We start from the raw sequence: 22,288 nt of genomic DNA, 5'->3' as shown, positions 1-22,288 counted from the left end.
ATTTATTTATACTGTTAAGAGGCCAAAATTGCCAGCAGGCAGTATTGTGTTTTTTTTTTTTCAACAATCACAAGCAGAGCATTACTTATTGCTACTATCTATTTTAGATCCTTATTCTGTAGGTAACCGTACATCATGGTGACATCGACAATATGTAGAAGGTGCAATAAATACAAAATAAAATAGACAATATAGTGGGATTTATTGTGTCAAGCTTGAAACTAGATATTGAGTTACAAACACACAAAGCTTTTTTGACGTCATCAGAAATATGAACAAACAAAAAAGCAAGAAAATGTGACATGAAACATAAATTCAATCCATCCAGTTACCGCGCTGCTCTGTTGTGTTGAAATCAGATGAAGAAAGAAGTGAAGTAAGGAATGATGTTTTCTGCTCAGAAGTTTCCTCTTAGTTCTCATAGTAGAACCATTGGTCGACTGGAAAACATAAATAAAAGAAACGTATGCTATTTCCATCAAGTTAAAACATCGAGTATCTGCAATAAAACAAATAAACGTACAATCACCCACCTGAACTTGGAATGGGATCTTCAGCTCCAAAAGCACATGCCTGTAAAAGAAAGTAGTCATCAAAGAGTGTTATTTTGAGAAATGGATTTTTTTTTTTTGGATACATTTATGAAATCATTTTGTACGGAGCCCTGGAGGGTTCATAGAGAGAAAAATAAATAAAACGTGGCCACGTTTTACTTTCTCGTGCGCACGCTTTAGTAACTCGTGCGCACGAGTTACTAAAGCGTGCGCACGAGTTAATAAAGCGTGCGCACGAGTTAATAAAGCGTGGCCTCGTTTTATTTAAATTGAGGGATTCCTGTCCGTGACTCACAGTATCTGCTGCCCACAGCTGTTTTATAGAAGGAAAACCTCCTTCACTTTATGAAATCTCTGCAGCACCAGTGGCCTGTACTACGAAGCAGGATTTGCTATTTACACTATTCATTCATGAAGTATGACGCTGCGCTGTCAGCACGCGTCTCCATGTTTGTGATTGGTCAAATGTTGCTAACCCCGTCCCTTTCATGTGAACGCGCTCTCAGCCGGACAGAGAAACCCTGGTTGATTTACTGAGTTGATAACCAGCTTCGTAGGACCACTTATCGACATCGCGTTTGTTAGGGTTAGTTAAGCCGGGTAAATCGAACATGTCCAAGTCCAGGGTCTGTTGAACTGGCTTCGTCGTACAGGGCACTGGAGGCAGTAACGTGTAACTCAGCAGAATCTGAGAAGAGCAGCACCAGCTGCAAAGAGCTGTGCCTTTTACTGTTTACTGCACTGCGTTTCCCTTCATTAGAACCGCTGAATAGAGATCGAGGCTGCTACGTTTAACCACACACACCTATACACACATCGAACTACCAGAGTATTCTCCCTCGTTTTATGAAGGAGATGTCCTGTCACCGGGGCACATGATGTGTGTGTGTGCTCAGCTCCGCTCTGTGTGCGTGTTCGTGTGTATCCGACACCACCGGCATTTGTTTTCAAATTACCACGAACAGTACTTTAAACAAATCTGGTTCCCCATAGTTAAGTGTATTCCCAAGTGAAAGAAATGTGTTTAATCTTAATCTCGATGTGCTATAGTCCTGCCGGAGTGCACCGGAACAAACGATACTATCATAAACAAATGCCCCCCCCCCCCCACACACACACACACACACAAAACGAGGCCATGCTTTATTAACTCGTGCGCACGCTTTAGTAACTGGTGCGCACGCTTTAGTAACTCGTGCGCACGAGTTACTAAAGCGTGCGCACGAGAAAGTGAAACGTGGCCACGTTTTATTTATTTTTCTCTCTATGAACCCTCCAGGGCTCCGTAATTTTGGGTGTGTTTTTAGAGTTTCTTTTTTTCATTTTCAAGAAATCAAATGGTAACCATATTTAATAAAAATTGGCAAGCATTTAAGTATTTGTGGGTATTTTTGTTTTATCATATTTATATTAGAATGTCAGTAACGAAAGGAGGTGGTATACATTTGAAAATGACGAACTTACAGATTTAACCACGGCCTCTGCATCCCCAGCAGAGCAGCAGAACGGACTATCTGAGACACCGGTGTTCGTGCTGAATTCAAGGAATAAAAAGAAAGGAATTATTTACAGAAAGTCACAAAATCATTACTTTATCTGTAGTAAAAAGGTGTTAAACAGAGAGAGAGATTTGCTGCTACTTTAAAGATCAACAGATTGTCAAAATGTTCCGGTTGATGGATTTGTTGTTTAGTCTATTCATTGTAGCTCTACTTCATAGACTTTCTGCGTTAAGCACTCACCAGTTTAACTCTCCAGCGCTGGAATTCTTAGAAATCAGTGCCTTCCAAAACTCATGGGTGTCCTTGATTGTTTTAATGGCAAAGTCCTGGAAACATTTTTTTTTTTCTCACAACAATCAATAGACATCATTTCCCCCTCCCCCTTCAATATAACGGGTACAAATAAAATTGATGTGTGTAACCAAAGAGGTTGGGCTATAGAAAAAACATTTCATAACAATTTTGCCTCCGAAAATGTTTTACGTTTGTAAATTGTTTTCGGTTGTAAGTTTCTTATTAATTTGAGCACACCTGATACAGAAATAATGTTACATGTATTTAAACAACATACTGTTATCAGTCATTTAAATAAAAAAAACATTTATAACAGTTTTAAAACACAGCATACTGTAAGTACTGTGACAACTTAAAAAGGCGTACCCTGTCCTTGAACTCCCCGTTGAAAGCAAACTGGTTTTCAGGCTTCCCATCTGGGACTTTGTATCTTTTGAACCAATCAAAAGTTGCCTCCAGGTATCCAGGCTTAAGTCGTCTTACATCATCAATATCTGCAACAAATCGATAACAAAGCAAAACCCTGAATATTCAGAAAACCTTATTAAACTGCATATGTCCTTCTTTAATTGTTGGTTGTTCATACCGTTAAAGTCTGCAGACTCGGGGTCCTCAGTATTGATCACAATGACCTTCCAGTCTGTTTCGCCCTCATCGATCAAAGCCAGAGTTCCCAACACTTTCACTTTGATAATTTCTCCTCGAGAACACACCTGAGAATCAAAGGCACTCTTAATAAGAAACGCTACAAACGGTTCAATATAACTCTGTCTCTTCAAAGCCCCTAATGACAGTTGTACCTTATTTCCTATGTCACATATGTCAATAGGATCGTTGTCTCCACAGCATCCTGTGTCGCTGTCCTTGTGGTTGGGATCTTCCCATGTCTGTGATCAAAGAAAGCTCAGGTTAGAAGAGCGGCGATATGGTCGGTTTTCCTGTTGTCTGAACATCATCTTAGTTACCTGAGGAATAGCTCCATAGTTCCAGATGTAGCCTTTGTGAGGGAACACATTTGCTACATAACGGAGGTTCCCCTTCTTTATATCTTGTTTCAGTGGATTAAGAGGATCTTTGGTGGCAATCTGATTTTAGAAAAGAAAAGAGAACATTTAATATTAGTTCCACAACGACAACAAAGTATTAGGAGGGACTTAACATCAACTTAAGTGTACCCATTTGCAAATATGCATACCTCCATTTTTGCATTTGTCCATCTTGGAACCTCCACAACAGCATGGAAGATATTCTGCAGGATTATAAGTAATACTGTTACATCAGGACGAATCCTTCTAAATGTTTTAAATTCATTTCAATGCCATTTTTATAGTTATGTAGGGCCTACATAATTGTGATTATACGTATTGGCAAAGTGATCTTTTTTTTCAACAAGGCCCCAATGTCTGCCTGAACTAAAGTTACCTGAGGTCATTTAAGGTAGCACACTGATTATGGCCCCCAGGTGGCACTGGGAAGCCAACTGGCCATTACTGATTACTAATTACTACTAATTCAGAATAAAAGTTGAATTGTAAAATCTCAATATGACTCATTTTGGTCATCTGGGGTATAATGATACTTTTAAACTACAAATGGTACGTGTACAACATTTGACTTGCAACACAAGTTGATTTAATAAACATTTAAAGGCTACATTACAGCCCCAGCAACAGTTATATAATACAAATGCTACAAATACAGCTCTACTTTTTAAAATAAAAACCTGCAGCATTACGTTTGACACTGGATGCTCACCTCTACTTCATTTGCGTAGATGGGTATGTCATGGAAGGGAGAGATGTATTTTCCCTCAGAGTTTTCTAAGGAAAAGAGTAATGCATTTTTAGCAGAAATACAAATTCTGATGAGCTACAAATGGCCAGATCTCTTCATAAAGCTCTACTGGCTAATGCAGCCATAATAGTTTCCAGATAGCTGGCAACTATTACACTAAAAGTTTTCAACAACACAAATACTAGATGTATAAAAAAGCTGTTCTTACTGAAATACACTCTGTAGTCCAGGGTGTTGGGCCGGCCCCTCTCCTCGACAGTAACGCTCATTTCTGCTGCTGCTTTCAGAACACTGTGGTCTGCACTAATCCAGGAGTAAGAAGCTCCTGACTGACAGGCAGTCATTCAGCAGACATGCGCATAAACCAAGAGCCCTGGCATGCATGTGACACCAGGAAGTGTACGGGCCAGCTGACAGACATGAATGTTCCTGAATTCTTATCCCATCCATTATTGGCATCTGTAGCTAACAAGCGTGGAGAGAATTACTCAGAACAATCAGCAGCTAATCCTTAGTTGTTAGCACTTCTCCATGGCTACCACATATATTCTGCCGCCTGGATGTGAAGTTTCTTTACCTTCTCTGTGTGTAAAGTGATTTGTTTTTAATTTCCCTCCTGTAAGCTGTGGCTCTTGAGAGCTCTTTTCAGACATAAACAGATGGAGCTGACTGCTAGCTGTAAACCAATTAACAAGGCAGGATTAGGTGTTGTGCCTACGTTGTGACTTCTTGCTTCTGGAGTATCCCCGTAACTATTTGATAACATACTTGTGGGCCTATTTTTAGAAACATAATAAAAAATAATATTTACCTTTTTAAAAAACTGGAGAGATGGTATTTTGCTGGTTTTGAATTACATTTTTTACATCAGATAAAGTGCACATATTGGAGGTAATTTACATATCCGTTGTTACAGATCTTGGTAAATGAGAAATGTGTTAAAACATTCTAAACGCTCCGCAGTCTTTGCTGTAATTAACACTTTAAAATTGTGTCTGTACAGTTTTTTTCAGAGTGACACAATCATCACATTGCAGCCAGGCCTGAGAAACTACTAATTATGTTAATGTTTTGAAACCACATATACTCGAATCAATCATAATGTGTTACATTTAATTTTATTCAAGCTACTTTTTTTAATTTTTAAATCAATTATGAAAATAGTCTAAGTATAGTGTATATGTATTCCAATTATAGCTTATAATTGGAGACAATTTAATACATTTGTGTAACCAAAACCCACACAATCCAGTTCACAGAGAAGATGCCTCCTGCTTTAAGCATAATACAACTCCAAGGACTGTAGTTCTCCTCTGGTGTAGCCTATAGATGATTAAAGCTCAGAGTCAGAGGGCAACATGAACAATACAAGGTCACAGCAGAGGAGTCACATGACGCTGTAATCTTCCCACCTTGCTAAATATTTCTCTTGGCTTGAAGAGTAGTCATCCTCTACTTGCATTAGAATATGTTTATTTAATTGTCTTGTATGTACTCATTTCTGTATCCCTCTAATATCGTTATACTTCCTCCCTTATCCTTTTCTTTTGTGCCACAACACACTCAACACAGCGAGCCCAAACATCAGATTAAAGGTGATCCCGACTAGGCAGAGTTGCTATTTAAGGAATTCTTCAAAAGCCTAAGCAGAATACTTTAATACTGTGGATCAGGTCTGTCACCTGTAGCCTCTCTCAAAGATAGAGCTTGATCACTGTTTATCTACTTTTCGTTGAACTTAAATCAAGTCTGCGTTGCCTCCTGCCTACAACTTGATAAAATAGTGTCCGAATATTTGTATTGTCTCTTCAATTGATTTAGTTCCGTTTTATAAGTATAGATCCCTGTGAAGGAGACTACGGGGAGGAATGTATGAGCATGTTGTTGCTGTTTTCTTTATATCTCTACAAAGAGTGGAAATAGAAGTATTGTTATTTTTCCTGCCGTTATTTTGCCAAATGTCTGCCTTTTTTTCTTTAAAAAGACTAACTAGCTTCACAAAATGAGTTGTTTTGATTATTGTTATTATTTGTATTAAAGTATCTATCCATCGTATACGTTGTTATATCATTGTATGTGGATCATGTTTTGGACTGTTGGTTCCATCAAAATAAATAATGTACTGAATAATACTTCATTTTTTACCATTCTTTTTTCTTTTTTTTTTTACTATTTTTGGAAATTGGTTTATTTCCGGAAACAACTGCCAGATATATCAAAATTAAGTTTTAAATCAGGGAACACTTCCGTGATTTAACAACATTCATAAGTCTCAGAATCTGTCATCAATTGCACAATTATAATCAGTCTGTTTTCAGTGCATATTTTTAATTGAACAAACCTTTTATACTATAAAAAGTAATAAATATGTCCTTATTCAGAAGTAAACATGACAAATGGTGTATAAATATGGATTGATTTCATCTCCAAACATCAACTCCAGGTCTTTGTAGCTCACAGAGGAAAAAGTAAAGGCTTCTTGGTGTGGTCGCACTGATAAAGGTCAATCAAGGAGGACGCCATGTTTAATCGCACATCTCCCTTTGTTTCCTGTGAACCCATTGTGCTATATTCAGATCAATTTCATCAAGTATAATGTTTTTCATCTCCCAAGCCCAACAAAGCATCCAAATGAGGAAGTTAAAAGGCACGCAGCATGCAGTCCATAGGTGAGTAAATACTGTATGATCTATGACATATTAGGACTCTGTTTCAATATTGTTCAGAGATTGCAGAGCTGACTGAGTGTTCGAGTCCAAAGGGTTTGACTTGACGTTCAGCCACTTCATTGCTGGCATGTTGGACAACTTCTCCACTGGTATTTCTGTGGGACAAAAAAACACAGATAAAACGTAAGCTCAAACCATTTAATAATTACACAACTCATGGCTTTAATATATTTGTATTACCTGTGATGCTGTTTCCCTCCAGGTTAATCCTCTCCAGTGTGGCTATTTCAGTAAGCTTATCAGGGAAGATGGAGAAGCTGTTATAAGCCAGATTGATGCTGGTCAAATGCTCCATCTCTAAAAAGGCGTCGGGCAGTTTGGAGATGATATTTCCTCGCAGGTCAAGTTCTGCAAAATATTTGAAGACACAAGTAAATGAAGGGGTTGCTTGTCTGATCTCCTGTCACAAAATGAAGACACTCAGTCAATTTCTGAGTTTAACCAAAAAAATAACTAAGGGGTGAATTGTTATATCAAAATGTGATTCAACATGTATTCTTGCACTTGGACAACAACACTTTCTAGGAATTCAAGAATGGTTCCTTCCTGTTACATAAATAAAACTGGTAAGCTTAGGCTCGCTGCCTCTTTATTCCTAAAAAAGTTGCTACATAAAAAAGAAATAATGTTACACAAAATAACACTGCAAAATGGTTTGAAAATTGATAACAACTTCAACTTTATTCGTAGGATAACTGCCTAACAGTAGCAATGTCTATAAAGCTTTTAGAAATAATTTTCTGGAAGTTGTGAATAGATCCAGAATCTAAGAAGCAAAAATTACCCCCGTAAATTGAATCATGAATGAAATAGTTGTAGTGTATATCCATTACCTCTCAGTTGCGTGAAGTTTAAAAATAACTTGCTGGAAATGGACTTCATCTCATTTTCAGCCAGTAAGACAACGCGGATGTTGTCTGAGACGCCCTTCAGGACCCTGAACACACCATCGGGGAATGTAATGAGCTTGCAGTTTGACAGGTCTGCAGAGAAGAAGATGATGATTGTGAGAGTACGACAGATTTACACAGCAGGAGGATGGTAACAATCTATAATTTACACACACTATGGGGTTCAACGTTTTTGAAGCAGACAAATCTAAACCTCTGTCACCACCTGCTGGTGAAAATCCCAAAATAGGCATCCACTCAAATTGGGAATCAAAGCTGTTCATTTAAACAGCATAAAGACTGAGTGAGAGAAAGAGATATGTTAGGAGTCTTACCCAATGTATCGCCGCCATCCTCAACGATTGCATTAACCCTCCGGGCCACATTTGCGACTGCTTCAGCCATTTTTCTGCCGTAACTGTTCCTGAAGGAAATCATGCAACATTATACTTGCACTTTATGCATTGGATGTATGATGGACAAATTGTGATTACAGTAACTAATAATGACAGTTTATCATTCCAAATGAATCCAGCTTCATGCAGTTATATTAAGCGAGTATTATGATCGTGTCTTTATGTGACAGAATGTAGCCCTATTTCATCATGTCCATTTATCACTGTAGAATCTATTAACACACAAAAGTAAGTCAAAATCCTTTACTCTGAGAACATATTTTCTGTAAATCTACAATAATATTTCCTGAGAGCGATATCATATCATGCATGTAGCAATACAATAATGCAAACGTAGCCTACCCTTCATTGTACAAGCCTTTTTTTAATTCTGAGTTTTTCAAAAAGTGAAGTAAAGTTGAATAGAATAAATTGCATAGCATTACCAACTAATACTCTAATTCAGAGGTAAAGACTGTATTCAAGTAAAAGTGACTACTACAGTGTAAACATGCTCAGGTACAAGGCACAACAGTATTATCATTAAGTATTATAGTATCATCACAAATTATATTTTAAGTAGGCCTACCAATACATGCCTTTATTAGGCTTATCTTAACCCATGATAATATCACGTTTTATTGTGGTGTCAAATGTGTAACTTAAGCTGTCAGATACATTTAGGAGGGTAAACGTAGATTATTGCCCACAAACTGTAGAAGTAATGTAAACCAAGTAAACCTCGAAAGTGTAGGCTACTTACCTACAGAATGAAAGTAAAAACATTTAGTTACCAACACAATACAATTGGACCCTATGACATCTAATGAAAAAGCAGTATCTACTAGTCAGTGTAGTAGTTATACAAATGTAATGAAGATAGAAAGTATCCCGAACATGACACAGCCTACTTAAAAAGGAAGTATTTTCATATGACGTTATATAACCTTTCAATTAACTTGTGGCTGAATAATGCTATCTTTTGCAAACTGGACCTAGTCATGCACTACCTGACTGTGCGGGATGCAACTAGAATCTGTTTAGTTGTAAAATCACAGTTTGTTTCATTTCTCGTTCATTAAAGCCACACCAGGAAGAAGCCACTTACCCAGACTAGAAGAGCTACTGTTACTGAGCCTGGCAGCTGCCTCAGCTAGCTAGCGTTAGCCACAGCAGCTAGCCCTCAGTCTAATTTGGTGAGTGTGTATTTTTAGCCCCGGAAAGGGCAATTCACCTGGATGTTGCGCTATACGCTGGAAAAAGCTTTTATAAACCAAACCTCATATAGTGACGTTAAACACACATTGTAAAAGGCATTGTTGCTTTGACTTAACGTTAGTAACGTAAGGAATTTGCAAACTTGCTACTAGCAAACAGCCGGCAAGGAAATACTGTATTCATGAGTGTCAGTGCTGCTCTAATAGGGTGCAGCAGACATGTAGCCGAGGCATGACTGTGAATGCTGATAGGGGACACAATAAGCAACACATAAGAGCAATAACTCTGCTCAATTGCAGTCGTGGATATGAACTCAGTAGACCACATTGTTTTAAGTACTTTACGTTTGATTTATTTTAAAGTATTCTACTTGAGAATTTCCAGTTTCTGTTTGTAGCCTATTATAGTATACGCCCACGTATACCGGTAGGCCTACTCCTACATTCAAGTCAAGTCAAACTTTGTAAGATACATTGTATCTTGTATATTTCATTAAAACTTTAGTTACCAGTTACTTGAGGGATTTAGATGAAATATAAGAATAGTTGGATCCCTCTGTGAAATCCAGCAGTAAACATAATATTAAAAATATTAAAGTTAAACCACTATTAGCACAACATTGACACATTTTTGCTACATAGTGATGCATCAAAAATGAAGGCTGTAATTAAATAATATAACATAATTGAAAATAGATTACATTCTTAGAGTATGTATTGCTACTTTAACACAAACAATAATTCAAGATTATTACTTCCACCAATTATGAAGTAATAGTAACTAGTAATACCTATAAATAGTCATTATTACATTTTTCAGTTGGCCAATATTGCTATATTGTTAATTGTCACTTGTCACCATATTGAAAGAAAATCCTGCTTTTTTTTATGAGAATATTTTAGATTGAGGCATAACATGAAGAAAATGAATTAAAACTGAATTACAATTTTTCCTGAGATTAGGAAGATTAAGAAGATTAGAAAGGTAAATGTTGTCTTACCTCTGAATCCAGGTCAACAATTCCCAGGTTAGACCCCTGTTATTGTCATCATGACTCTGGCAAATTCCTGGTAAGTCAGTGTGTTTCCAAAGGATTTGAATACAATGTGCTCATTGGCTTTGGATGAATGGTTCAACATTCTAACCACTTAAAGCCACTTTACAGTATTTGCTGGAAATCCCTCTCCTATACAATGCCGTATTTTGCATGGCTATGACTTGCTGTTGATGACTGAAAAAACTAGAAATATCAACGTCTTCTGGAGTATGCATTGACACATAGTGACAGGTTAAAATAGCAGTGATGACAGGTATTGTTGATATCAGGCACCTCTGAGAAAGCCGTGCTTTTAGACTATGATATTGTATCCTAAAACATGATTTTTTTTCACGATACGTAAGAAATATATATTTTTCTACAAAACCCCTTTCTTCACTTAACAAATGAAGCAAGTTAGGTCTAAAAAAGCAACCGGATAAAATACATAATCCATGTGCAAAATGTACATAAATACAATTTCTTTAATATTTACAATAAATATACATTAATTTACAGTTACACAAATGGTAGTGTACAATAAAAACAGTGCTGAAATATTTAACTACATTGCCATTTCATGTTTACATAGAGGAAATTGATAAGGGAAATACAAATGTACATTACATTGTAACATCTGCACACAGCTGGAAGGCTGGATACTAATGAGTTTTTATTTCAGCACATCTTAAAATGACAATGACAAACCAGAGCTCACATCATAAATTAAAATCCCTTATCTGCACATTGATCAGCTACAATCTTACAGTGCACAGTGACAAATATCAAAGAGCTTTTTCCTTCTAGCTAAGTGTTTTCTTTCGTTTTGAGACATTGTCCGTTCAGCTTCACAGGTCATGTTCAGAGGTGGTTGTAGCTCTCACTGGCATCCACATTCTTCCACGATCATGTCTTCATGGTGTCGAAGGAGCATTTCTCCATTTTCATAGTACAGCATGCTTAATGGGCTCATTTTGGTCGGGGCACAGCAGGGGGATCCCACTTTGTCAGGGTGGTAATGTTTCAGTAAACTCTGGAAAAAGAAAACACAATTTAATTATATTATTCTGGTCTCAAAATAATGATTTTAACTTCATAAAGATACTAACTAATCGTTTTTATTCAGTTTAATTGTTCAGGTGTATACCTGTGAGGGTTTTGTGATGGCAGCTATCATTGTATAAGTCCCTTTTTATGACTGCAACTAATGGTTGTTTCCATTGTTAATTAAAACCAGAAAATGTTACAGCTCATCTTTTTTTTTAAATCTTACTGACGATACTGATCACTTACTGTTTTCTTGTCTTGTTGTCTAAAGCCTAATGCTGCACTTGTCTTGTCAGATTTACTGTTAATGTGACCTTCTAAACAGCAAAACCAGTTCCCCTTGATCTATCAGTTATCATTGCAAACACTGTAGGGCATGTAAGGGACATTTTCTGGGTGATCCAGTATCTCCCATTTCAGGTCCCAAAAGGGGGGAACATGTCAAAACAAGCAGTACACATCAATGTAAATCTGAGTCTAAGACAATGAATGAGAAATATTCATGGTAACACCAGCACCTGCATGTAAGCATGATTTGTTGGATTCAGGTGTTCTCCCAGGGGACCAGGGCAGGGACCCTCACAGCGGTAGGCATTATATCGTTTAGGAAAAACGATCCAGGACCCCCAGCCAATTTGATTAAAGTCTACATGCATTTCCACTCTGCGACAGAGAGATGTGTCACTCCCTCTTTTGGACGCCTGCAGGCTTCTCACAGACTGTTCTCTCTGGCCCCGTTTGCTCCTGCGCCTCTTTGGCCGGCGGGCCCTTTTGATTTCAGCAGGGGACAAGAACTTGGATTGTTCAGCTGTGTGACGTAAGCTCGCTTTGGCCTTCGGGTTTTCACCAGAGCCAGTTTGTGAGAATATGACCAACAGGGCCCGGTCACTCACGTCTGGCTCTCTTTTCAGGCTCGCCACAAACCCAGGCACATCAGGAAGCGCCAGGCCTGTCTTTGTTTTTAACACTCTCCTTCTTCTCAACACTCTTCTGTTTCGACTTTTCACTGTTGATTTTTTCCTCAGCCAGCTCAAGAGAGGTTTTGTAATGTTGAACACTTTCCAGTTCTGTGATGAAGTGACCAGTGATGATTCAGAGAGCAGGCCCACCAGCTGCTGCTCCTGGCAGCTTATGTGAGAATGGCACGCCTTGCCATGCTGGTGATAGACCTCCACCGTGATGTTGGAGATATTCTGTTGCCGAGGAAGCCGGATCCTCAGCTCTGCCGCCTGAATCTGCTTGTCAGATAGAAGCGGATGGAGGTCAAAGGTCGCAACCCAGCACTTCTCCCTGAGTGTCAAACCTGATGTAGAAAAAAAGAGAGAAAGATTTGCATAATTATCATAAGGTCATCATTAGCAGACTTTATACAACAATCCCACCGTCATTTGACAACACACAAATGAATGTGCCAGTGTGCAAAATCCACCTGTTGAAGATATAAAATACAACACAGGCACGTTTCATGATGAACGTTTTGAACTATTAAATGCTATATTTAAATAAAGGGCAGTGATTATCTCCTTCAGTTTAAGTATTTATAATAACTCAGGAAATCAGTTTTTAAATTGGTCTATTTATTCCAACTAGATCAACTGCAGCATTTATTTTGAAAATAATAAAATGAATACTTATTTCCCTAAACTGTTAATTCCAAGGTAGCCATCTTTGGTATTTAATTTAGTAGTTAATCTATTTTAATAGAGTAATAGATTAGATTAGATCAGATATACTTTATTGATTCCATTTTGGGAAATTGTTTGAAACTCTAATATCCCTTGTTATATAAGAAGTTTGGAATAAAAATATTTTGCATTACTTTCATTAACTTTCTACCATCAGTTTCTATAATTACTGCATTGTGGCCATTAATTACGGGATGTTATGCTATTTCTATATACCAATCCAACTCTTTTGTTTTGCAAAGTAAGTTGTAGGGAGAATAGCAAATGCTGAGTTTAATTCCCCTTGATAACCTGTACCATGACCTCGTGATTAATGCGTGTATTGATCGAGATTCAGCCAATCAAAGCTGCTTCTTAAAAAATAATCCAGTCATTGTTCTGCTGGAGGAGAACATGTGCTGCGCCCTCATCTGTAATGGGGCTCATTGTGATTCAATGAACAGGTGTGGTTCAAATTAATCTAAAGGATTAAAGAATTTTAAACATTTAACTTGTGTATTGTCCAGTGCATTGGCCAATTTAGCTAGACTGTTGATCAAAAGTGCCAACCACTTTCATTCATCCATTCAAACCAAACCCCGAGCCGAAACCAATCATTTAACACATCCCTATCCTGGCTTCTGCATATCCTCAGTCAAACAAATAGGTAATAACTCTAACACCTAGCAGCGATGTGAAATTAGATTCAGCAGCAGGGAGGGCTGTCCTCTGTTGGCTGTGCCATTAAATCCCGAGCTCTAATCTAATCAAGCCAAGTGTGAAAAAAGAACTGAGGGAAGTTGTTGATTTGACTTAACAAGAGATTTGTATAGGGGGATGTCTGGCGAGATATCTAATCAACATCACCTATTTAAGAAAAAAGAGGTTTGCTTTGAGAATTAGACAGAAAACCGGCCTTTTCACACGCTGATCCCTGCATGGTTATTCACCCCCCGAGTGGGATGTGGATTGAAAGCCTCAGAGGTCGTCTGGCTCGCAGCTTTGACAGGACAAACCTTGAGTTGAGCCAAAAAACACTAACATCCAGAGCGTCTTTAAGCCTATATAAGAAACATCTGATTTCTACCACATATACAAAACCCTAGGAAACACATTTTGTGTATACATGACCTATCATTTGATCTCCCTGATCCATGTTATGCCTGCACAATAATCAACCAAATCTTACTTTTAGCCATCACACTCTTCACGGTGTCCGCTTGCTTTGCTGCGTCTTGCTCCATAATATCCAAAGGCCTGGAAAAGTTAGCCTTGAAATTCCTGTAGAGGTGCATCATGTAGGTTGGCAGGTGAAACCCGGTTGTTCTATCCGTGAGGGGAAAACGCTGCAAAGGCCGCAAAAAAACGTCATCTCTGTTTCTTGGAATCCCCTGAGCCAGCAGCACCAGCAGAGATGCGTGCAGCGCGACGGCCAGAGCTCCCAATGAACGCATGTTTTGCGCCGGTTAATGACAAATTCCTCTACTCGGAGATTAGGGGTGTCTTATATACCCTCACCCACCCCCTTTCATGTTTAACAAGTAGCTGAGAACATTAAAGGAAATTGACATGCGTCCTCAAGACTTGTTACCTGACAGCTCATCATCCATTCTGTTGGTAATGAGGCGCCTGGGTGCGTGATGTTTACAAGGAGAGGGGCTCTTTGTTTGCGCCATGTTATTTGGGCTTCTGCAGCCTGATTCCCCATCCTTGGATTAATTGTTTCAGCTATTTGCCCTTACACTAATTGTTAGGCTTTAGTGAATACCGTCTGAAATGGACTATGCCAGAGAACGATTGGGCTGTTATGAGACACAGATTAATGAAACATCACAAACATTAATCAATTTTCAGGTACAATATGACCTTGTGAAGAAATAGAGACATCAGTATATTTATAATGTATATACAACAAGCCTATGGGGAAAGGTTTATACTTTTAGGTAACATGATGTACAATGTACATCACTTTATTTATCTCTATTCTAATTTACCGAGGCTTTACTAGCCCTTGCAGTATGCTAATATTGGAACACTGCATTGGTTTGAACAGAAATGGGAAGTAAGTACCTTTACTCAAGTACAATTTTTAGGTATTTGTACCTAACTTGAGTATTTCCATGTTATGCTACTTTGTACTTCTAGTCCCCAATCAGAGGTAAATCATGTACTTTTACTCCACTACATTTATTTTGTAACTTTAGTTACTTTACAGATTGGGATTAATGATATGAAATATAATCAACTCTTAAATCAGACTTTAGTTACACCTGGAATAAATTCACCAGCTACAAAGCCATTAAAACTAGCTGCACCTTTACCAGCTTTGATAACACTCTAATGCATCAATAATTATAATCAAAACATATAATATATATTATTCTGAAATTGACCAATCTGCAGAATGAGTACTTTTACTTTTGGTACTTTAAGTATATTGTGATGCTAATACTTTTGTACTTATCCTGAATAACATTTTCACAGAGCATCCGAGGATGACCGCAGACTGCGCATGCGCTGTCCCTTCTTGTATCCACATAGCGAAATCCTTTTCCTCGTACATTTTCCGAGAAAGGACCACACAAAAAAATCATTGGATTTTGTTTTTTTCAGTAGTATAAACAGACAGACGTGCTGCTCGGTTACTTCATCCACCCCGGACAAATACTGAAAACATGTTGTCTTAAAAGCCACACGCATTTTTGTTAACCACCGTGTGCTGAAATGGTGAGTAGCTTAAACGTTTACGACTTGTTGCAAGAGCCACGGCAGCCGAAAAGTTAACATTCATTAATATGAGTTAACATTTGTGCATGCTAGGACTCTCACAGTTTGTTTATACCTTTGTTTATTGTGTTATATTTAGTGAATATTTGCAGCTGAGCACTTTGCTAAGCGAAGAGTATCTTGAGAAGTGTTTGTGTGGTTGATGGGGGCATACATGTGCTTGGCACCCCCCACCCTCCATGCCTGTATTGTGCTCTGCATCTTGCCAATGATTTGTTCCCAGGAAGTCATCAATGATACAACGTTGGATCATCTATAACCCTCCATTTGTATCTTATATCAGGCATACTCAGAGACACACTCATTTTTTAGATACAAGTGTGGATATGTTTTTATTTTATTTTCAAACACACATTTCCTCACCAATGTGATGTATACACAGTTTTGGTATGCACCACATAACTATACTTTACCTTTGTTATTTGTAAAACATTCACAACCTAGTGCAAGCTATATGAATTTACCACTAATAATAAGGAATTTTATGGCAGCTTTTTATAAAACTGCCAAAACAACAACTTCCACACATGTATAACATTTTGCTATGCATGTTGATCCCAAACATGATTTTAAATGCTCCAAATATACAAAATAATAGCCAACAGATATGTTGTTATCCGCAGAAAAATATAAGATAAGATGGACCTTTATTTCAAATCAAATCAAATGTTATTTATATAGCACATTTATAAACGATTTTTGGTCGAGCCAATGTGCTGTACATATAATAAAAATAGCCTACAGTAGAGACACTTTACAGCAAATACAACAGCACAGATTGTTCATAATTTATCCCTGTGGGAACCTCAAAAGCACTTTTAGTGTGAATTTCCTTTGAATGCAATGCCAAAAAGGTATATTCTTCTTTGAATATGTTCTGTCACTGCAAAAATAATGCCTATAGACTTGGTCAAAGTTCATAATAAGTACCAAGACAGCCTCCCGTAAGGTGTTATGTGGAATATGAAAAGTCCACAGCACACAGTTAGACAAAACAGTATCTTCTTTGATGTATTGTAGTCCCGGCTGTTGTTTGGTTTAGCCTGGGCAGCTGGAATCTCTTCTGTTCATATCACCTTACCTCACATCCTGGGGGAAGACAGAAACTGGTTCTTGTCAACCCAGAGTAGAGATAAACCCGGGAACATCACAATTAATCAAGAGTGAGGGCATGACACTGAATGAATGATGAATGGACACCTGGATCATAAATGATTGAGCTATTCATGTTTGGCTTAATGATAAGAGGCTTAACTTCAAAATATTTCCTGGTATGGCTTATCTTTTATTAAACTATTCATGGGCAGTTGTTTGGGAATATTCAGAATCAGATACAGGTTTATTACCAGGTAGGTTGACGCGTACGAGGAATTTGATTTGGTATTGTGGTGCATACATAAAAGTAAAACAAAAATGTAAAACACAGATAGAAAACTATTTTCCACTGGAAGCGGAGGTTAAGTCAGATTTAGTTTTTTTTTCAGTCATGTTTAAACAGCAAATATAAAATATGTTTCTTCTTTTTTAAGTCCCATACAATTATTATAGTCTAAATTGTCAAACACCTGTTTAGAATTGAAGTAGTTGTCATGAAATAAGGCCAACATCTGCGACAGGAGAAATCTTGTTTTCTGTGTGCAATGGAAAAGTTTTACCACAAGGTGTCACAAGGTTGTTGCACACGAGTGGATATGTAATATCCCCAAATGTTGTTTCTTTGGGTGATCTCATTGTCATTTCATCTTCCTAGGAGCATTAGTGATGGTGGTGTACTTAAACTTGTCCCTATACTTAAAGAAAAATACAGATATAATCGAAAATAAGATTTAAAAATCGTAATGTATGATTTTCATACTACTGCTAGGAGCTGAACTATAGCCGAGGGGAAATATTTTCCTTATATCCTTCCTTCCTGTTACTTTTACAAGGCTTTCAGCAAATTGGCTTTTTTTGGGGTGAGACAGACACCAGACCTGAGAAGGATTAAGACAAGACAGGTGATATTAGCCGTATGCTCTTTTTTCCATTGAGGGCATTAAGCAGAAAGGAAGTGTTTCATAATCTGTCACAGAACATCCTTTTCCTGCAAATCTGCTTTATCGCCATCTAATAAAAAAAAACGGAAGGAAATAATAGGTTGGACTAAGATGATGTGTCACTTTGGAGCTTTATTTAATATCATTTTAAATATTTGTTGACATCTACTAGACTGCTTCTGGTCTCTTGATATTTGATTTTGATCTCACAAAATCCCACTAGAAAGGGCCAGTTTATGATTTCTCATTTTCCGGATTGATTCATGTTCTGCTGTTTGTGGGCCATGGGAGGGGTTTGTTTCACATTCATCGTGTTGCAAGAACATCAGAGACTTGGTGTGCGCTTCTGCAGCAGGAAGGAAGGAACAGGTGTGGCAGCTGTAGATTTAACATCCATATCTAAAAAAAAACACTCACCACTTTTGCAAATCAAGATTCAAAATACGCTTCATTTGGACGTTATCGTGTGACAGAATGTTGATTGCACATTCTTTTGTTAGAACATATTCTCACACGCAGCCAGTCAGACGATAAGATCGGTTTTCTGTTTACTTATTTTGATTAATAGTTGTTGTGATGTTCAGATTTTTGTGTGTTTTTCTTGCTTAATAACCCACAGGATGAAACGGGACACTTATTGCATGATGGGATGGTCTCACCTCAGGGTTGCGACTACAAGAAACAGAGCACACAGCCCTTTGCAGCTGAACCTCAAGCTTAAATCTAAGTGTTTGCCCAGCTGTAAGCCTGTTTGCCTTCAACATTGTATGTGTTAACCGCTAATGAATGGAGTAATTAGAGCATCGTAGTGAATTAGGCTTACGTGATGTCATCTGTGTGCAGTTGTTACTGATTGTCAGCCTGCTGGCAGCTCTACATTACATCAGTGATGGTCAACTGCTGCAGCTGATTGTAATCATTTCAATAAGTGAACGTTTCATTTATGTGTTTGAGACGGTTGTTAAAAGGTGAGTGGGAGGCATTGTGCTGCCAGGAGGCTCCGGTAGTGATTGGATGGTGAAATGCATGAGTAAGCCTCTGTGGGTCCGCCCCCACATCCTCTTTACACATACACACACAGTTGCGCACACAAATACTGGCATGCATGACAGCACCTCATGCACAAGGGATGCAGGCAAAAAAAGTTACACAAAAAAACAAGGGTGCATGCCATCACCCCTCTAAATCTCCGCAGACATAGAGCTGTGTCCCCCCTCCTCTGGCTTCTCTGCAGACTGTCTAGGATCTGTCCTCACTGGACACGTTCACTGACTCGCTCTTTAGTGACGCCTTTATGTTTTGAGACCGCCGCCTGCTGTAGTGTGATCAACGGGAGACTGCCTCAGGTCAGAGAGAGCGATGCCAGCAGGGATGTCTGACTGAGGCTGGTGCCTGCCAGAGAGCTGTTATTTTAGTTTATTTTTAACCCACTATTTTTGTCTTTTAACTGTGTTCCTCAGAGACTTGAGCATCTTTTGGATGGTGGACTGATCAGCTGAATGTCAGGTATAGTTGTGATACTTCTCTGTGGCTCATGGTTGCTATTACTTAGACTGAAATGTAAACTGCTACCATGTGCAATTAAAAAAAGGATCTAAATCCTTGAAGGAATATCAAAGCTACTTTCCTCTTTGCAGAGAGGTATCCTTTCATTTAGCACTAGTTCCACCAGTAACACTAGTCATGTTTGATGTCCACAGAGCTACATGGATTACATTCTTATGGCATGTGATGCCTGCTCTCTCCTCTGAAGTGTTTACCGGCTCTCATTCCTTTACAAGAGGACCAGCGCTTGTTTGACAGGATTCTGGCTTCCAACGCCGACTTAGAAAATGCTTCTGCTCAGTCGGGATGTATTTGCCTATACAGAAGTTTACCACTTCAGTCTGAGTGAAACATATATACTAAAATGTGTGTACACTCTGTCCAGGGAAAGGTTCTCTGAGGCAGTGACTAATACAAAATGCAGTCGGTGGGTGGTGCTGACAGAATATTGTGGTCAAGACGTTGGGGTTACAAAAAAATGTAAGCCACAGTACTTCAGCCTTGAAATCATAGGGGGATAAAATTGCCAACTTGGAAGAAATAAATTACAGACAGGGTTTTAAAGATAGATTTGCACACTCCTTTTAGCAGCTCAATGTCAAGCTGTGATGAAAACAAAAATGTAGAAGGCTAAAGGTCATTCATGTGATGTATGTCCTATTCACTGCAGTAGCATGGTTTGTTGTTGTGTCACTCACAGTCCCAGTAGCTGCTTTTACTCTGGGAAAAAAATAGCTTTTCAGTCAAATGTTTTCAAGTCAGTGTGTGCGATTTGTTTATCTGGACTATCTTTCTCTCACTGTGAAAGCTATTTGTGTGTAGTTTGATCAGATTTGGAACTTGCATCCTTGAACAATGCATCACATGGCTTCCTTTTTGTCACAATCTCCTTTTGAACAGACTGTTAGTGTTGGGCGATTTATTTTGGAGAGAAAAAACAAACATCAGAGCTCTAAGTTGACACACATTCACAATGAGGTCTTTGGAACAGTTGAAGGAAAACAATAAAAAGATTTTCTGCAGAGGAAGAACTGAGCTCATATCCGCGCCGCACTGATATATAGCTCAGGAACTAGCGATGTCCTGTGGAATCACGCCTGCATGTAACCCTTAACCTCATTGGTGGAATATGTGTACAGCTGCAGGGAGGAAGTTTCAGAGAGTACAACTAAGCATTTCCTATCAAGGTGTGCTGACACTTCCTCGCTCTGGGTTGTGTGACTGGGCTTAATTGAATGGTTTGGTGGTTCAGTATCCTGTGATGAGTGAGAAACTGAGACATTGTGTCATTGTTATAAATAAGACAAGGATTGGATTACACCAAACCTTGTATTGGCGTTTATTAGATTAGGTTCTTGAGTAACGCCGAACAGTCTTTTGCACATTCTTGCATAGGCAGTTTTCCGAAGCAACACAAGCTGATGTTTCTTATGTTGAATGCATTTCATTCTGTCCTTTTTTTTTTAATGCGGTTTTGTGCGGCCAGCAGGCTTTCAGACTTTAACATTGGCAGACTGATCAAGTGGCTACAGTGGAGACCAGAAAAACCCAGGATCCTTGAATAAGATGAGCAAAGTTGCCAAGGAAATTGCATTGGATTTGGACTTTATTTGTGGTCCATGCGGCCACGCTTGTGAATCTCTCCTCCATCTTGATATTGGAGGATGTGCTGAAAGATCGCCTGGGCAAAGTGATACCCATCTCCCTTGAACCCCTGCATCTCTTGTGAATGAAGAGTGCTCTGCATCCTTCCTCGGGGCCACCAACAGATGCATCCTGCAGCTGCACGCTCCTTCCTGTCTGCTCTCAGGCCCTTTTGTCTGAAGACGTTGCTAAAGCAAACTTGGGACACCGGCAGAATTTAAATGGGGCAGCCCTGAATGGAGCAAAGCTGGCTGGCTGGCAGGAGGTTCCAGTTTCCATGGTTGTTCTTTTCCCTGTGCAATCAGTGAATTTAAATATTAGTGCACTTGAATTGCTTCGACCAGCTGTTAAGGGCTTGGCTATCAGAAAAAAGCAAAGTTGAACTCAAGATCGGCTTGTTTTAGTTTGGTCCAGTTTCTCTTGTCGTTTTATTGGTTTCACATGCAGTGCGACACTTCTGTTGTTGACATGTGGGGTAAACAGCGTCTCTGATGAGTTGCCTTGATTGGATCTCCAGTAGGATGTTTATGACTGAGGGCTATTTCTACTCGGGCCTCCGCCCCGGCTGCCCGCCCGCCCGTTCACTAGAGCACGCCTGCCCATGCTGAAATCAGTGTTGCTGACAGGCTGAGCTTGGGTGAAGCAGAAACGTCCGTATCTGAGTGTGTGTGTGTGCCATGGCCACGCAGCAGAGGTGACAGGCTGTTAAGGTAAGTCCACGGAGGGTTTTTCTAATAGATCAGTTTCAGTGAGCAAGCTACTGTGTGTGCTGCAGCATTTACTTTGGACGTTAAACCAAACCTTCTTTCAGGATGTTTCCGCTTTGTTTAACTCTTACAAAGAGAACTACCACATGTGTTCAGAAATGGGAAGCTCTGGAGTGGATGAGGAGAATGGGAGAGTTTGAGTGTTTATAGCCTTCGACCGAGCCACATGAGCATGCATATTACCATGCATGACTGTGGTGGTGGCCGGGTAAAGGAAACCTACTGATTAAATGTCCTTAAAGTGACAGAGGGATACATAAGGAACGCACAGACTCTAAGCTCTGTTTTCAGTACCAATAGGAAGTCAACGAGACACAGATGTAATCTTTTATCTATAATGTTTCATTTTATACATAAACATGATACAACTGTTCATGATTGATACT

General features: G+C 38.9%; 4 protein-coding genes across 10 annotated transcripts in view; 1 reads left to right on the top strand and 3 right to left on the bottom strand.

Moving 5' to 3' along the window:
- Positions 1 to 200: 200 nt before the first annotated feature.
- ppa1a (inorganic pyrophosphatase 1a) lies at positions 201 to 4,496 on the bottom strand. The gene is made up of 11 exons (XM_034214467.1): positions 4,353 to 4,496; positions 4,106 to 4,170; positions 3,546 to 3,599; positions 3,316 to 3,435; positions 3,151 to 3,237; positions 2,937 to 3,063; positions 2,717 to 2,844; positions 2,297 to 2,382; positions 2,019 to 2,088; positions 534 to 573; positions 201 to 440 (listed from the first exon to the last, which is right to left on the bottom strand). The coding sequence occupies exons 1-11, from the start codon at positions 4,486 to 4,488 to the stop codon at positions 412 to 414; spliced, it is 942 nt and encodes a 313-aa protein (XP_034070358.1). The 5' UTR covers positions 4,489 to 4,496; the 3' UTR covers positions 201 to 411.
- A 1,959-nt stretch (positions 4,497 to 6,455) lies between these two features.
- lrrc20 (leucine rich repeat containing 20) lies at positions 6,456 to 10,419 on the bottom strand. Of its 3 annotated transcripts, none has more exons than XM_034214241.1 (5): positions 10,377 to 10,419; positions 8,099 to 8,187; positions 7,707 to 7,856; positions 7,054 to 7,221; positions 6,456 to 6,968 (listed from the first exon to the last, which is right to left on the bottom strand). In XM_034214241.1, exons 2-5 carry the CDS (start codon positions 8,166 to 8,168, stop codon positions 6,844 to 6,846), a joined length of 513 nt encoding a protein of 170 aa, XP_034070132.1. In that variant the 5' UTR covers positions 8,169 to 8,187; positions 10,377 to 10,419; the 3' UTR covers positions 6,456 to 6,843. The 3 variants fall into 3 exon arrangements, with proteins under 3 accessions (XP_034070132.1, XP_034070117.1, XP_034070125.1); XM_034214226.1 differs by lacking the exon at positions 10,377 to 10,419 and adding an exon at positions 9,267 to 9,530; XM_034214234.1 differs by lacking the exon at positions 10,377 to 10,419 and adding an exon at positions 9,267 to 9,530 and having other exon boundaries at positions 8,099 to 8,181.
- Positions 10,420 to 10,926: 507 nt separating this feature from the next.
- ndr2 (nodal-related 2) lies at positions 10,927 to 14,586 on the bottom strand. Its single transcript, XM_034214479.1, has 3 exons — positions 14,313 to 14,586; positions 11,978 to 12,762; positions 10,927 to 11,445 (listed from the first exon to the last, which is right to left on the bottom strand). The coding sequence occupies exons 1-3, from the start codon at positions 14,575 to 14,577 to the stop codon at positions 11,293 to 11,295; spliced, it is 1,203 nt and encodes a 400-aa protein (XP_034070370.1). The 5' UTR covers positions 14,578 to 14,586; the 3' UTR covers positions 10,927 to 11,292.
- Positions 14,587 to 15,650: 1,064 nt separating this feature from the next.
- Positions 15,651 to 22,288, top strand: part of pald1a (phosphatase domain containing paladin 1a) — a 64,441-nt gene continuing 57,803 nt past the window's right edge. Inside the window, exons 1-2 of one of the 5 annotated variants that reach the window (XM_034212088.1) lie at positions 15,651 to 15,850; positions 19,407 to 19,452. The gene's annotated coding sequence lies outside the window, so the exon portion shown is untranslated. Of the gene's footprint in view, positions 15,851 to 19,048; positions 19,453 to 21,480; positions 21,846 to 22,288 lie in introns of those variants that run through there. The other 4 variants (XM_034212106.1, XM_034212115.1, XM_034212097.1 and 1 more) reach the window with 4 other exon arrangements.

This window comes from Gymnodraco acuticeps, unplaced genomic scaffold (genome assembly GCF_902827175.1).
Source record: "Gymnodraco acuticeps unplaced genomic scaffold, fGymAcu1.1, whole genome shotgun sequence".
In the NCBI taxonomy this organism is placed as follows: domain Eukaryota; kingdom Metazoa; phylum Chordata; class Actinopteri; order Perciformes; family Bathydraconidae; genus Gymnodraco; species Gymnodraco acuticeps.
Note: the sequence above shows the minus strand (reverse complement) of the source record. Positions and strands in the feature narration are given on the sequence as shown.